At 46.8% G+C, this 13727-nt stretch overlaps 1 protein-coding gene across 4 annotated transcripts in view; it reads right to left on the bottom strand.

The window, feature by feature from the left end:
- Window positions 1-567, bottom strand: part of GLB1 (galactosidase beta 1) — an 87820-nt gene extending 87253 nt beyond the window's left edge. For 3 of the 4 annotated variants that reach the window (XM_040479657.1, XM_040479658.1, XM_040479656.1), the window contains exon 1: window positions 363-567. In XM_040479657.1, coding sequence (XP_040335591.1) covers window positions 363-440 — 78 coding nt within the window. In that variant the 5' untranslated portion in view covers window positions 441-567. The remainder of the gene's footprint in view (window positions 1-362) is intronic. The other variant, XM_040479655.1, reaches the window with a different exon arrangement.
- Window positions 568-13727: the final 13160 nt, after the last annotated feature.

Below are 13727 nucleotides of genomic sequence, written 5' to 3'. Positions count from 1 at the left end.
CGCCAGAGCCCACGGCGCCTCCAATTCTGCGCGCTCCGGAAACCTGCAAGGCTGCAAGGGTCTGGGCGCACCTCGTCTCGCCCCGTCCTTGCACCGACGGGGAAGTGGGTCCAAACGAAAGGGGAAACGCGGGCAGAGCACGCGAGCCGCAGAGCTACCGGGAAGGACGCGCGCCCCGCCCGGCCCGCCCCTGACGGGAGGGCCGGCCCACTGCCTGCGCCCGGTCGGCTGCCTGCCGGCCTGCCGGCCCGCCTGCCTTCCGGGGCGCACTCGGGAGCCCCGCGCCCACGGCCCTCAGGACCCCCGCTGGCCGCCGCCGCAGCCCGGACCCCGCCAGCCTGCCCCCTCTCCTGCGGACTTACGCGCAGGCCGCGCGCAGGGCCCAGCAGCAGCGGCACCAGCAGCAGAGAGAGAAGGCGAGCAGCCCAGGGCAAGTCCATCCTCCGGCCTCTCCGCTCCGCAGTCAGCGCGCAGGCCAGCCGCCCCGCGTCGCTCGGCCGAGGACCCGCGGCCTGGCGCCGCCCCTCGTTGGCCCTGCGGCCCGTCCCGTGCCGGCCCCGCCCACGCCCCGCCCCTCTCCTGCCCTGCAGCCAGCCGCGCGCCGGCTCCGCCCCCGCCCCGCCCTCGCTCCGCCCCCGCTCCGCCCCTCGTCGGCTCTGCATCCAGCCCCGCGCCGGCTCCGCCCCGCGACCATGGAGCCGTGGCCCGCGGCAGGGAGGGGCGCGGAGGAGCCCAGGGGCGCGGGCGGGCGCGTGACCCCAGGGTGGCTCTATCTGGATTTTGCTAGTGGCTGCGGGTGGGACGGTCCCTTTGGACCGGCAATCGGGAGGCCCGACTGTCAGCAGCTTGATAAGGCGTCCCGGGGTTGGACTTCAACCAGGGTCTCCTTGCTCCCTGGCTGCCTGGAGAGGACCGAAGGGGAAGCTGAGAGCCGACACACCTAAGGGGACGGCGGTTCGCGACGGGTGGTGCCTGCACCCACCTGGTACTTGTCATAAATGCAAATTCCAGGCCATCGTCCCAGAAGCTCTCAGTCAGAAACTCTAGGAGTGGGGTCCAGAAATCTACATTTTTGCAAGTGTTCCACGTTACTCCAGCGTATGCAGAAATTTGAGAACCACCGTGCTAGGTCGCTGCTGGTTTTAGAGATTATGGTTCAACTGCGACAAAATCAATTCCAAATGCCAACCCTCCAAAGCACCCGGGTTTGCGGCATTTCTACTTCTGCACGGTTGGGTTTTCAGAGATAGGAGAAGCAGCAGCACCCCCGCCTTTCAGTTTGGCACTTGAGTCCCTCAACAGCCTTGCACCGCAGGGAATCTGACAGCTGGATGTGAAATGATACTGTATCTTTGACTCTTGGGGGAGAACAGTCCCTGTAGCCTCAGTTAAAATCCTGTCCTGGCTCGTTCCCCCTGAGCTCGGAAAATCCCACGTCCTCTTCACTGTCACTTGGAAAGTCTTAGCTTTAATGGAAACTAAGTTGCAGAGGGAAATCACTTTTATTGTTTCTCAGCGTATTTGTTTGTTTATTTAGCGTTTTAATCTTAATTCCAGTTAACGGAATGTTATATTAGTTTCAGGTGTAGAGTTTAGTAATTCAGCACTCCCAGACCTCACCCCATGCTCATTAAGACAAGTGCACTCCTTACTGGCCGTCGCCTAGTTCACCTCCCCTCTGGTAACCACACTAGTTCTCTAGAATTAAGAGCACGCTTTCCCTCTTATTTTTTCCCCTTTGCTTGTCTGTTTTGCTTCTTAAATTCCACATATGAGTGAAATCATATGGTATTTGTCTTTCTCTGACTGATTTTGCTTAGTTAGCATTATATTCTCTAGCTCCATCCATGTCATTGCAAATGGCGAGATTTCATTTCTCTTTGTGGCTGAATAATATTCCATTGTATATATATGCCACATGTTTTTTTTTAAGAGATTTTAAAATTGTTTTACATTTATTTATTTATTTTGAGAGATATATCAGGGGAGAGAGAGAGAGAGAGAGAGAGAGAGAGAGAGAGAAAGAGATAATCCCAAGCAGGCTCCACACTGCCAGTGCAGAGCCCAATGTGGGGCTCAAACCCATGAACCGTGAGATCATGACCTGAGCTGAAATCTTAGCCAACTGAGCCACCCAGAGTCCCCAACCACATCTTCTTTATCAATTCAACAATCAGTGGACACCTGGGCTATATCCATATCTTGGCTATTATAAACAATGCTGCCATAAACATAGGGGTGCAAGTAACCCTTTGAATTAATGTTCTTGTGTTCTTGGGGAAATACCCCATAGGGTATTGCAATTGCTGGATCATAAGGTAGTTCTATTTTGCTTTTAAATATATGTTGCTTTGGGGGCACCTGGGTGGCTCAGTTGGATGAGTGTCCAACTCTGGAGTTCAGCTCAGGTCCGGATCTCAAGGTTCGTGGGTTTGAGCCCCACGTTGGGCTCTGCTCTGACAGAGTGGAGCCTGCTTGGAATCTCTCTCCCTCTCTTTCTGTGCCTCCACCACTCATGCTCTCTCTCTCGAAAAATAAATAAACAAACAAATATTGCTTTTAAATACATACACACATATTTTTAAAATTTCCAGCTTTATTAGTTATAGTTGACATAGCACAAAATTCATTTGTTTTAAATATTTTATTTCGCTAACTCCTTATTTTGGAAAATAAAAGGTAAGGTTAAATTAAGCTCTTTCTGTAAATAGATTCTGTTTCTCTCCCGGACTAGACTTTAGTTAGGCTCCTCCTGTCTTTGCCTGGCCTGCATTGCCTGGTTAAGCAAAGAATCTGACCAAGTCAGTTTAGGAAAAATCCCCCCACTCTTGACACACGATCAAGCTCCTCATCTCCTACCTTTGACTTCTAAGTCCTCGACTTGCCCTTAGCAAGAATGTCTTGATATCCCCTCTTGTAATTTTCCACCCCCAGCCCCCTCACTCTGCCGGTCAGCTATAAATCCCCAGCTGTCTTTGCTCTACTTTGACTTCAAACTTCTCTCTCTCCCTTACTGCAACATCTTGAAGGAAGTCCTCCTTACCCTTTTAACAAGTATCAGAATAATTTTTTCTTTAGCATTATTTTGTACAACTTGTGGATCATTTAAAAATCTGAATTTAGTTTTTTAAAAATGTTTATTTGTTTTTGAGGGAGAGAGAGAGAGAGAGAGTGCACACACATGCGAGCAGAGAAGGGACAGAGAGAGAGAGGGAGAGAGAGAATCCCAAGTAGGCTCTGCACTGTCAGCACAGAGACCGACGCTCTCACGAACCGTGAGATCACGACCTGAGCCGAAATCAGAAGTTGGACGCTTAACCGACTGAGTCCCCCGGGCACCCCCAGGCATTAATTTGGTTTTTAAACGCTGGGAGAAATAACTCTACAAGTCAAGAATAGTGGTTACTTATGGGGATGGGGAGCTGAGATTGGGACCCCACCCATGCAGTGGCTTTTGGGGTTTGGGAGGGTTTTGTTTCTTGAACTGGAGGGTGGTGGTTACAAGGGTTTTCTCCATTAAAGAATTCATTAACTTATTTGTTTTGTGTCAGGTTCTGTATCTGTTTTTAAAATAAGTTAAAAAGTTATATTTTACTTTTAGAAAGTGTTTCAAAAAAACCTTTTCTTATTATGTAACAATAACTAAAATTCCGTTTGTTGCCTCCTTTGTCTTTCCCCACCGGACATTTCCTTGAGAAACAGAGAACCAGTCATGGCTTTCCCTGCTCGGATCCTTCTCATCCCTGGAACACCAGCTCCTTCTCCTTGTACTGGGAAGTCCTTTCCAAACTCTGCGATCCTGGTCCAATACCGAACACCAAGGGCTTTGGAAGTTGGTACACTTGAGTGAAAATCCCAGCTGTGCCTTCTGGGTGACTGTGGGCAAGTTACTTAACTTCTCTGAGCTTCAGCTTCACTGGTAACACAGGGATAATAATATCAAACTCACTGGGTAGTTGGGGAAGTTAGCGGAGGTGATGGATAGAAGACATTAGCACATACAGAATATTAGTAGGACAGCTGATGATGTCAGAATTAGGCCTGTAGGTTAATTTCCTGAGTTTGATAGTACAAAATCTAAAGATTAAACAATAGTTTTGTATTAATTTATTGATTTTGATAGTCGCACCATGGCTATATAAAAGAATGTCTTTGGTTTTAGGTAATAAAAGGGCATCACCTGTGCAAGTCTTAAACAGTTCAGGAAAAAAAATGTGTATATACACACACGCAGAACAATAAAGCAAATATGGTAAAATGTTGACATTTTAGGAATCAACCAAGAATTCTTTGTACTGTTTTTTGTTTTTCTTTCTTTTTAAAGTTTATTTATTTTCGGAAGAGAGAGAACACAAGCCGGGAGGGGCAGAGAGAGAGAGGGAGACACAGAATGCGAAGCAGGCTCCAGGCTCTGAGCCGTCAGCACAGAGCCCGACACAGGGCTTGAACTCACAAGCTGTGAGATCATGACCTCAGCAGAGGTCAGATGCTTAACCGTCTGAGCCACCCAGGTGCCCCTCTTCTTTTTCTTTTTTTAAGTTTGTTAATTAATTAACTAACTAATTAATTTAGAGAGCATGAGTTGGGGAGGAGCAGAGAGAGAAAGAGAGAGAGAGAGAGAGAGAGAGAGAGAGAGAGAGAATCCCACGCAGGCTCCGCACAGAGCCCAACACGGAACTCGAACTCACAAATCATGAAATCATGACCTGAGCCCAAATCAAGAGTCAGATGCTTAACTGACTGAGCTGCCAAGGTGCCCCATGTACCGTTTTTTTTAACTTTTTTTCCAAATCTGAGTTATTGCAAAATGAAACTTTAAAAAAATCTTTTAATCCTTGGCACGTGGCAGATTCAACTTTTCCCACCTTCTTTCCCAGTTTGTAATAAAGACCCACGGTGATAACATACAGCAGGCATTCGTAACTGAATCGAGGCACAGGGGTTGACAAAGGCCAGCAGCCTAATTCTGGCCTGCTGCCTGTGTTTGTATGGCCCGTCTGTTAAGAATTATGTCTATATTTTTAAGTGGTTGGGAAACAATCAAAAGAAGAATAACATTTTGTGACATTTGAAAACGATATGCGATTCCGATGTCCGTGTCCACAAATGAAGTTGTATTAGAACACAGCCACTCCCCATCCTCGACATTGTATGTGTAACTGCTCTATGGCAACAGCGACCTTAAGGCCCACGAGGCCTAAAATATTTTTTATCTGGCGCTTTACAGTGAAAGCTTGCCCAGGGAGTGTAGATCGCAGTTTGCTTCCGAGATTTTAGTACTTGACTTTGCATTGTACTTGAGCCGATGCTTTAGCAGCAATGTGTCACGTCTGCCTCATAATCCAAATTGCTATTATTGCCCGCATTCACAGATGAGAAACCTGAGGCACAGAGGAGTTAATTGACTCACCACAGGGCTGGGTGGTAATGAAGGCTCTGAAGTCCTATTGCCTGAATTTAGCAGGAGTTATTTTTCCAAGGCTGTGCTTCTATTGATACTTTATTTTTTAGTGCCTGCCCAAGTGCGCGTGTAGAGTTTGCTGCTCCAGGTTGTGGGGGACATGAAATGACCAGGAGCAGGCGGTTGCCCTGTGGGGACTCATCTCCGGTGAGACGTTTACCTGCACAAACACAGTGCATGCTCTCATGTAGACCAGTGCTACTCAGAGTGTGGTCTGAGTACCAGAGGCATGAAATATGTTCCGGAATTCAGTGTGGGTCTTTAGAAACCTGTGGCAAGTTGAGAAAGTTTGTCAGGTGAATCAAATAATGAAAACAGAAGATGTGAATTTTCTGTGTCTATTTTTATTTCCTTCTACTAGTTATTTTTATCTATTTTATTTATTATTTTATTTTATATTATATTATATTTTATTTATTTTATTTCATTTCATTTCATTTCATTTCATTTCATTTCATTTCATTTCATTTCATTTCATTTTACAGCAGGATCAGCCCTTGAACCATGGGGAGAAGCACTGATAACCACAGAAACAAAACTGATCCTTCACCAAAGATGAAGTTTTAAGAAGCACAGGGGCCTCATGTGCTAAGAACAATGAAGGGGAGAGAGAGGTGTGGCCCAGTAACACAGATGAAAACCCTGTTTTTCTATCCCAACGGGGCTTTTTTGCACACAAGACTCAATCTCAACCCCTTTGGCCAATCTGGTTTCCCTTAAAGTCCTAACAAAGATTTCTTATTCAGCAAATTTCAAGTCTTAATGGCAGTTCGGATCTGTATTTCAGCATAAACATTGAACTAACTTTACTTTTCTAATATTTAGAAAATTCTATTAATTGTAATTTATAATAGGTTTTAGAAGTATTAAACAATGTATGTTAAAAGCAAGGGAAAAAAAAAAAGCCTCCACTAAAAAGACATGATACCTTGTTATACAGCTCCCCCCCCCCCCTTCTCTTAACCTGAAGGAAAACCTGTTTGGGGCGTCTTCCCCCCCCCCCCTTTTTTTTTAATGTTTATTTATTTTTGAGAGAGAGAGAATCCCAAGCAGGCTCCGTGCTGTCAGCGCAGAGCCCGACCCAGGGTTCCATCTCACACACTGTGAGATTGTGACCTGAGCCAAAGTCAGAAGCTCAACTGACTGAGCCACCCGGGCGCCCCCGAAACCTGTGTGGGGCTTCTAAACACTAAAGAGACAATTTTGGCTTAGACCAGTGTCTCAGTCTGGTGCCAAACTTCCAGTGGAATTCAAATCCACATATTAAAACTTTATGCATAGAGGTTATCTTAATAAATTAATCCTTCACTTTGATCTATTCAGTGGTCTTAAAATTTCCTGTTTTAAACAACTGCATTACTTGATTAAAACAACGTTTAAAGGGGTGCCTGGGTGGCGCAGTCGGTTAAGCGTCCGACTTCAGCCAGGTCACGATCTCGCGGTCCGGGAGTTCGAGCCCCGCGTCGGGCTCTGGGCTGATGGCTCAGAGCTTGGAGCCTGTTTCCGATTCTGTGTCTTCCTCTCTCTCTGCCCCTCCCCTGTTCATGCTCTGTCTCTCTCTGTCCCAAAAATAAAATAAAACGTTGAAAAAAAAAATTAAAAAAAAAAAAAAACGTTTAGAAAAGAAAAAAAAAGGTATGAATGACACCTACGTGCAATGCATGATCTCAGATTGGATCTTGAACCAGGGGGGGAAATAGCTACAAAAAACATTATTGGGGCAATTAACGAAAGTTGAATGTAGACTATGCATTAACAAAATAATATTCTATCAATATTAAAATTCCTAATTTTGATAATGACCCCGTGGCTATGCTCTTTGGAAATACACTGAAATATTGAGGGGCAACGGGGCATAAGTTACCTCAAATGGTAAGAATAACTGTATAATATCTATATGTATATTACATGTGTACGATGAGGCAGCAATTATGTTGCAAATAAGGCAAAATGTTAACTATTGATGGATTAGGTATGAGGCCATCCAGGAATTCTTCTGTCAAAATAAAAAGCTACTTAAAAACAAAGCGATACATCCTCCAGCCTACAGAGGTAGACAGTTCTGCTCTGTAGCAATTCCTTATCTTTCTCACATGTCTTTACGTTTTCTGACCCAGAAAGTCCTGAGGCTTGCGTCCCGGGGTTAAGCCGTGCAAGCAACTGATGGGTATGGTTATGAAACAATAAAAAGATAAAATTGGGAAATAATTGGCCAGCAGTTCATCCGAAGTCCCAATAAAAGTCAGCGCTGTGCGTCAGGAGTTGGATCGCACCATGTGGCAGTCATGAGTGTGAGGATGTCCTTGTCCCCGTGTCCTCGAACTTCCTTTCAGGAGTTTGAGATGTCTAGACACGTAAAAATGCCCCAAGTGAGACGTGACTTCGGGAAAGAGAATTGATGACTTTGCTTTAAACACTCCTTTTCTCCTCCGTTCTTTCTGTCACCTGACTGTTAAGAGCATTTCCTTCTCCAGGAGGTCTGCGCTCCTTTCCCTCTCATGTCTCTGGTCTCGGCCTGTGGTTTCTTCTTCACCAGGGCCCTGAGAGGTAGCCCACCCTCCCTGTCTTTACAGCCACCTGCACAGCTGGGGCTCACTTCCCTGAAGGATCACGGTCGTTTGCCGGCTCGCTAGAAGGTTGCAACTAGCTGTGGCCACAAGGGCTATTCATTCTGACAACCACGTGGGTCCATCAGGGTCCGACATTTCATCCAATTTCTGGAGCTGTCACCATCTGATGAGAGGAAGTTCCATGATCTGGGTTTCCAGTTTCTCTTCAAAGACCCGAAGATCTCGTGACACCAGGCCCTCGGGCCCTTGGGGGGGTAACAGTAGACGGGAGATATGCATCGGGACATATTTTAGGCACGGCTGGCCCCTCTCGTAGGCAACAGTCTCCGTCCATCTGGTCCACTTCACTGTTGACATACCTTGTAGGCTCTATGAGATAGTTCACTTTGTAACTCCTAGATCAGAGAGGCTCAGTAGTAATGCGACCACCATCTGTGGAATTGCCACATCAAACAGATCTATGCGACAGATTCACTAGTCACCTGTCTTCTGAGCCCTAGGCTGCTGTTCTAGACTAGATGACTGCTATGAACTGACGGTTTCTGTCCCCACTCCCCAAAGTCATGTGTTGGAGCCTAATTCCTCATGTGATGGTATTTGAAGATGGGGTCTGTGGGGTCTTTTACGTGATTGGGTCATGAGGACAGAGCTCTCATGAATGGGATCAGTGCCCTTATAGAAGAGACTCCAGACGGGCACGTGGGTGGCTCCGTTGGTTAAGCTTCCAACTCTTGACTTGAGCTCAGGTCATGATCTCACAGTTCGTGGGTTCAAGCCCTGAGTCAGGCTCTGTGCCAACAGCAGAGCCTGCTTGAGATTCTTTCTCTCTCTGCCCCTCCCCTGCTTGCACTCTCTCTGTCTCTAAATAAATAAATAAATAACTTAAGAGGAAGGGGGAGGAGGAGGAGGAGGAGGAGGAGGAGGGGAGACTCCAGAGAGCTCCCTGGCCCCTCGTACCATGTGAGGACACAGTGAGAAGACAGCTATCCATGAAACCAGAAAGTGGGCTCTCACACAACTGAATCTGCTAACAACTTAATCTTGGACTCCTCAGCCCCCAGAACTGTGAGAAATAAATTTCCGTGTTTAGCCACCCGTCCCGCGGCATTTTTGTTACAGCAGCCTGCGCAGTCTAAGACAGTTACCCAACCCTCTTTGGGGCCCACAGAGTACTCTGCCCGTGTCCCCATTCCAGCTCTAACGGTAGGGTCATTGAAGATTTACTTATCCGTCTTCTCCAGGCTGTGAGCTCCCTGAGGAAAAGTTTGCTGTCATTTCTCTGATAGGTACTTGGCACCCAGCAATACACTATAGGTTTATGTAAAAGTAAAAAGCAATAGAAGTCTTACCTCTGTTCAACTTGAAGTTCCTCTTGGTCAAGGATTAGCATTCCAAGGCAGGATTTGCTCTAAGGTAGATGCTGAGCAGTGTATCAAACGCATGAATAAATTCATGATAGAAGAGAGAATTTGTCATTAATGTCACATGGGAGAACACTGGCTCCTTGAGGGGGGGAGCCACTGTTAGACATAGCTCTGTTGCGGCCGAAGAGCCCCAGAAGGAGGGGTCAGCCACCCTAGGCGGGGGCTGGTTTCACTTCCTTCTACAAATTGTGTTGAATTGCGATGGAAAGCACTGTTCCCCTGACTTCCGCCCGCCCACCCACCTCCTTGCTCCTCAAAGGCACAGAACCGTTGCTGTTCCCCTCTCCCTTCCCCCACTCTTCATACTCAAGCCCTCGAGGCCTCGGTTCAGTCCCTCACACGTTTCCCGTCTCCTCCCTAGAGTTCTCTTCTGTGGGGCTGGCGGGTTGGCTTGCAATATGTGCAGGCAGGCTGGGATGCAAGCAGCTCCCAAAGATTTCTCTGTCAAGGCAGAGTGGCCTGGAAGTGGCCTAGAGCTGATGGACCCGGAGGGGCTGGGCCAGGGGTGATGGGGGTGACTCCTCAGTGGTGACCAACCGGGACCACACGACGTGTCAGCAGAGGCCACCGTGTCCGTTGGACTTAGTGGGAGTGGCAGGACCCCGGGGACCAGGCAAACTGCCCTCCCTAGCTCTGCTCTCTCCAGAGCCTCCTTCCCTCCATTAGGAAGGGACGGTTAAAAACATTTTTTTTTCAAAGAACAAGTGACTATAAAATAATTTCTTAAAAATATATGTATAACATATATATATAATTTTTATGTTTATATATCAATGGCATAAAAAATGATGTGGTGGGTATCCTCATACTCACTCCTATCCCCTCACCCCCATGCCACCCTCTCCCAATTCTGGCTCCTTCCTTCCACCTTACAGGAAACCACTTTCCAAGGTTTTGATTTACAGGGTTTTTTTTTAATGTTTATTTGATTTTGAGAGAGAGAGAGAGAGAGACAGAGAGACAGAGCATGAGCAGGGGAGGGGCAGGGAGAGAGGGAGACACAGAATCCGAAGCAGGCTCCAGGCTCTGAGCTGTCAGCCCAGAGCCCGACCGGCGTGGGGCTCGAACTCACAAACTGTGAGGTCATGACCTGAGCCGAAGTTGGGCACTTAACCGACTAAGCCACTCAGGCGCTCCTATGGCTTTTTTTTTTTTTTTCATTATGGTTTCACTCTGTGTTTCGTATGAGCCAGACTGTACTGTTTGCATTCCTAAAGGATATTTTGTGTACTTCAGTATATTTTTAAACTCTAGACGAATGGAATCACTCCATGTTTGTTTGAGATTGTTTAGATTGAAAAGTTGTTATGTGTAGCCGGGATTCTTTCATTTTCCCCTGCTATAAAATATTCTTCTATGCACACATACTTAAAAAAAAAATCCACTCTTCTGCTTATAGAGCAGGTTACTTCCGCTTTCCGCTATTTATAACAGTGTTGCTGTATCTTACCAAAAACACTTATTACTAAAAAAAAAAAAAAAAAATGAAGTGGATAAAATGGACATGACTTTAACCAAGTAATCCAAATTAACGTTGCTGCTAAGGGCAGACGTTGTGTTCTGCCCATGTGACACCTGAGAAGAATGCAGTATTGCTTCTGTGGTGTTAGATACATATTATCTAATCGTGGAAAACATCAGGGAAGTGAAAGACCTTTTATAAAATAACTGGCCTGTATTCTTTTTAAAAATAGACTTTATTTTTTAGAGCCATTTTAGATTCGCAGCAAGATTGAATGGAAGGTACAGAGATTTTTCCATATACAGGACTGCCCACCCCTCCTCGGTTCACAACCCCCTGGGGAGCTTCCCGGGTGAAATATGAAACCAGCCTCTGACTGCACATGGCAGGGAGAGAGAAAGAAAGAGGCAGGCCACTCCAGGCTGGTAGGTGGCAGTTTTAATCAGCAAAGGGATTCATACAAGGCAGCAAGATGAGCGGATCCCTGCCCAGGCCCACCACACACAAAGAGTCTTCACCTGGATTTAGTCAAGTGCACTGTGCAGGTGTTCTCAACACCACATTGCTATCTCGAGGGGGTATCGTTGGAGCGGCTTCGGGGAGCAGAAAAAGCAAGTGGGACCCACGTTCTAAGACAGGGAAGCGGATGAGGAGCCTCCTGGGTCCAACTCACAGGTGGATAGCAGTCACGTCTTTTGGATGCCCTCCCCCAACACCCCTGCCACCACATGTGCACAGCCTTCCCCACTATCCAGAATCTGCATCAGAATGGTACATCTGTTACAATCAGTGAAGCTACATTAACACATCATGACCCAAAGTCCACAGCTTACATTAGGGTCTTGTAATGGTACTCTTGGTCTCGTACATTCCATGGGTTTTGACAAAAGTATGAGGACACCTATCCACCATTATAGTTTCACTGCCCTAGAAATCATCTGTGCTGTGCCCACTCATCCCTGCCCACCCCCCCCAGGTGCCTGGCAATCTCTCATCCTTTTCTGCCTTCATAGTTTTGCCTTTTCCAGAAGGTCATAGAGTTGGAAACACAGTATGTAGCCTTTTCAGATTGGCTTCTTTCACTTAGTAAAGTGAATTTATGTTTCCTCCATGTCTGTTCGCGGCATGATAGCTCATTTCTTGTTAATGCTGAATAATGTTCCATTGTCTGGATAAATTATACAGCTTCTTTATCCATTCACCTATTGAAGGACATCTTGTCTGCTTCCCAGTCTTGACAGTTATGAATAAAGCTTCTGTAAACATTTGTGTGCAGGTTTTTTTATATAACAATTTTTAACCTTATTTATTTATTTTGAGAGCGAGCGAGCATGAGCATGAGCTTGAGTAGGGAAGGGGCAGAGAGGGGAGACAGAATCCCAAGCAGGTTCCGAGGTCTCAGGGTGGAGCCCGACATGGGGCTCGAACTCATGAACCCTGCGATAATGACCTGAGCCTAAACCAAGAGCCAGATGCTTAACCCACTGAGCCACCCAGGTGCCCTCGTGTGCAGGTTTTTGTGTGGGCATTAATTTTCCCCTCATTTGGGTAAATACTAACAAGTGTGATCAATTGCTGGATGGTGTGACAAGAGTGCATTTAGTTTGGAAAGAAGCCTCCAGACTGTCTTCCAAAGTCGCATTACCGTTTTGCGTTCCCACCAGCAACAAATGAAGAGTTCCTGCTGCTCTGCATCCTTATCAGCATTTGGTGTTGTCAGTATTTTGGATTTTGGCCATTCTAATAGTTGCGTAGTGGCTCGCATTGTCGTTTTGGCCTAGATTCTTGAATAATGTCAACGGCATAATGAGAAAAGCTGAAGAAAAGAAAAGCTAAAAGATTAGAGACCACTAAATAGAGGAGACAAAATGGATTCTGGACTGCAGCCTGTCTCCAGGGAAAAAATGTGCACGAAGGACATTATTAGAACAGTTGACAAAACTGGAATAATGTATCAATGTGAAATTTCCTGGACTGGATCGTTGTCTGTAGATTTGCTTTTAGAACCTACAAACTGACAGATTAAGGGCCAAGTGGGCTTGATGTATGCGACCTACTCTCAAATGATTCAGGGAAAAAAAACCCTACAAATAAAATAGAGGAAATGTGGCGTAATATTAGCAATTTATGAATATGGATCATGGATACATAGGAGTTGTTTGTACTATCCGTGCAACTGTTCTGCAAATTACTTAAAAATAAAAAGTTTAAAGCATTAGAAAAATAACAGGTCTGCCTTTAACATCCCACCCCTATCTCTGGATGCACACATACAAGTTTCTCCAGCATATTCTTGAAGAGTGGAATCGCAGACTGAAGGTGTGTGCATCTTCAACTTGATCAGTTTACAAAGGGTCACTGACATCCGCATTAATTCTGTTTATCCATCGTCTTCCTCTCACTGAGAGGTAAGGTCGTTGGCACTGCCACCAAGGTGTATAGGCCTTGGACCCGCGGCATCAGCCTCACCAGGATGCTTGCTAGAAATGCAAATGCCCAGACCCTCACCCCAGACCTTCTGAGTCGGAAACTCTGGGGCACCGCCTAGGAATCTGCGTTTTCACAAGCGCTCTAAGCGATCAAAAGGTTTTAAGCGGCGCTGCGATCCGCTAGGGCCGCGTCCGGCTTGCAGACCGCCAGCTCCAAACAAATGAACAAAGGAGCCCCCAGAGCCCGGTGCAGAACCGGAGGGCAGCGCGCCATCCCCAGGGCACCCTCCCCAGCGCGGGCAGCTTCTCCTGGACCCCCCGGCCGGGTGGCTGGGTGGGGGAGGGCGCAGGACGGGGCGGGCCGGAGGCTGGTGTCCCCGC

The sequence above is a fragment of the Herpailurus yagouaroundi genome, unplaced genomic scaffold, assembly GCF_014898765.1.
Source record: "Herpailurus yagouaroundi ecotype Mexico unplaced genomic scaffold, PumYag 159, whole genome shotgun sequence".
NCBI classification, from domain to species: Eukaryota; Metazoa; Chordata; class Mammalia; order Carnivora; family Felidae; genus Herpailurus; species Herpailurus yagouaroundi.
The sequence above is the reverse complement of the archived record's forward strand: the minus strand, read 5'-3'. Positions and strand labels throughout refer to the sequence as shown.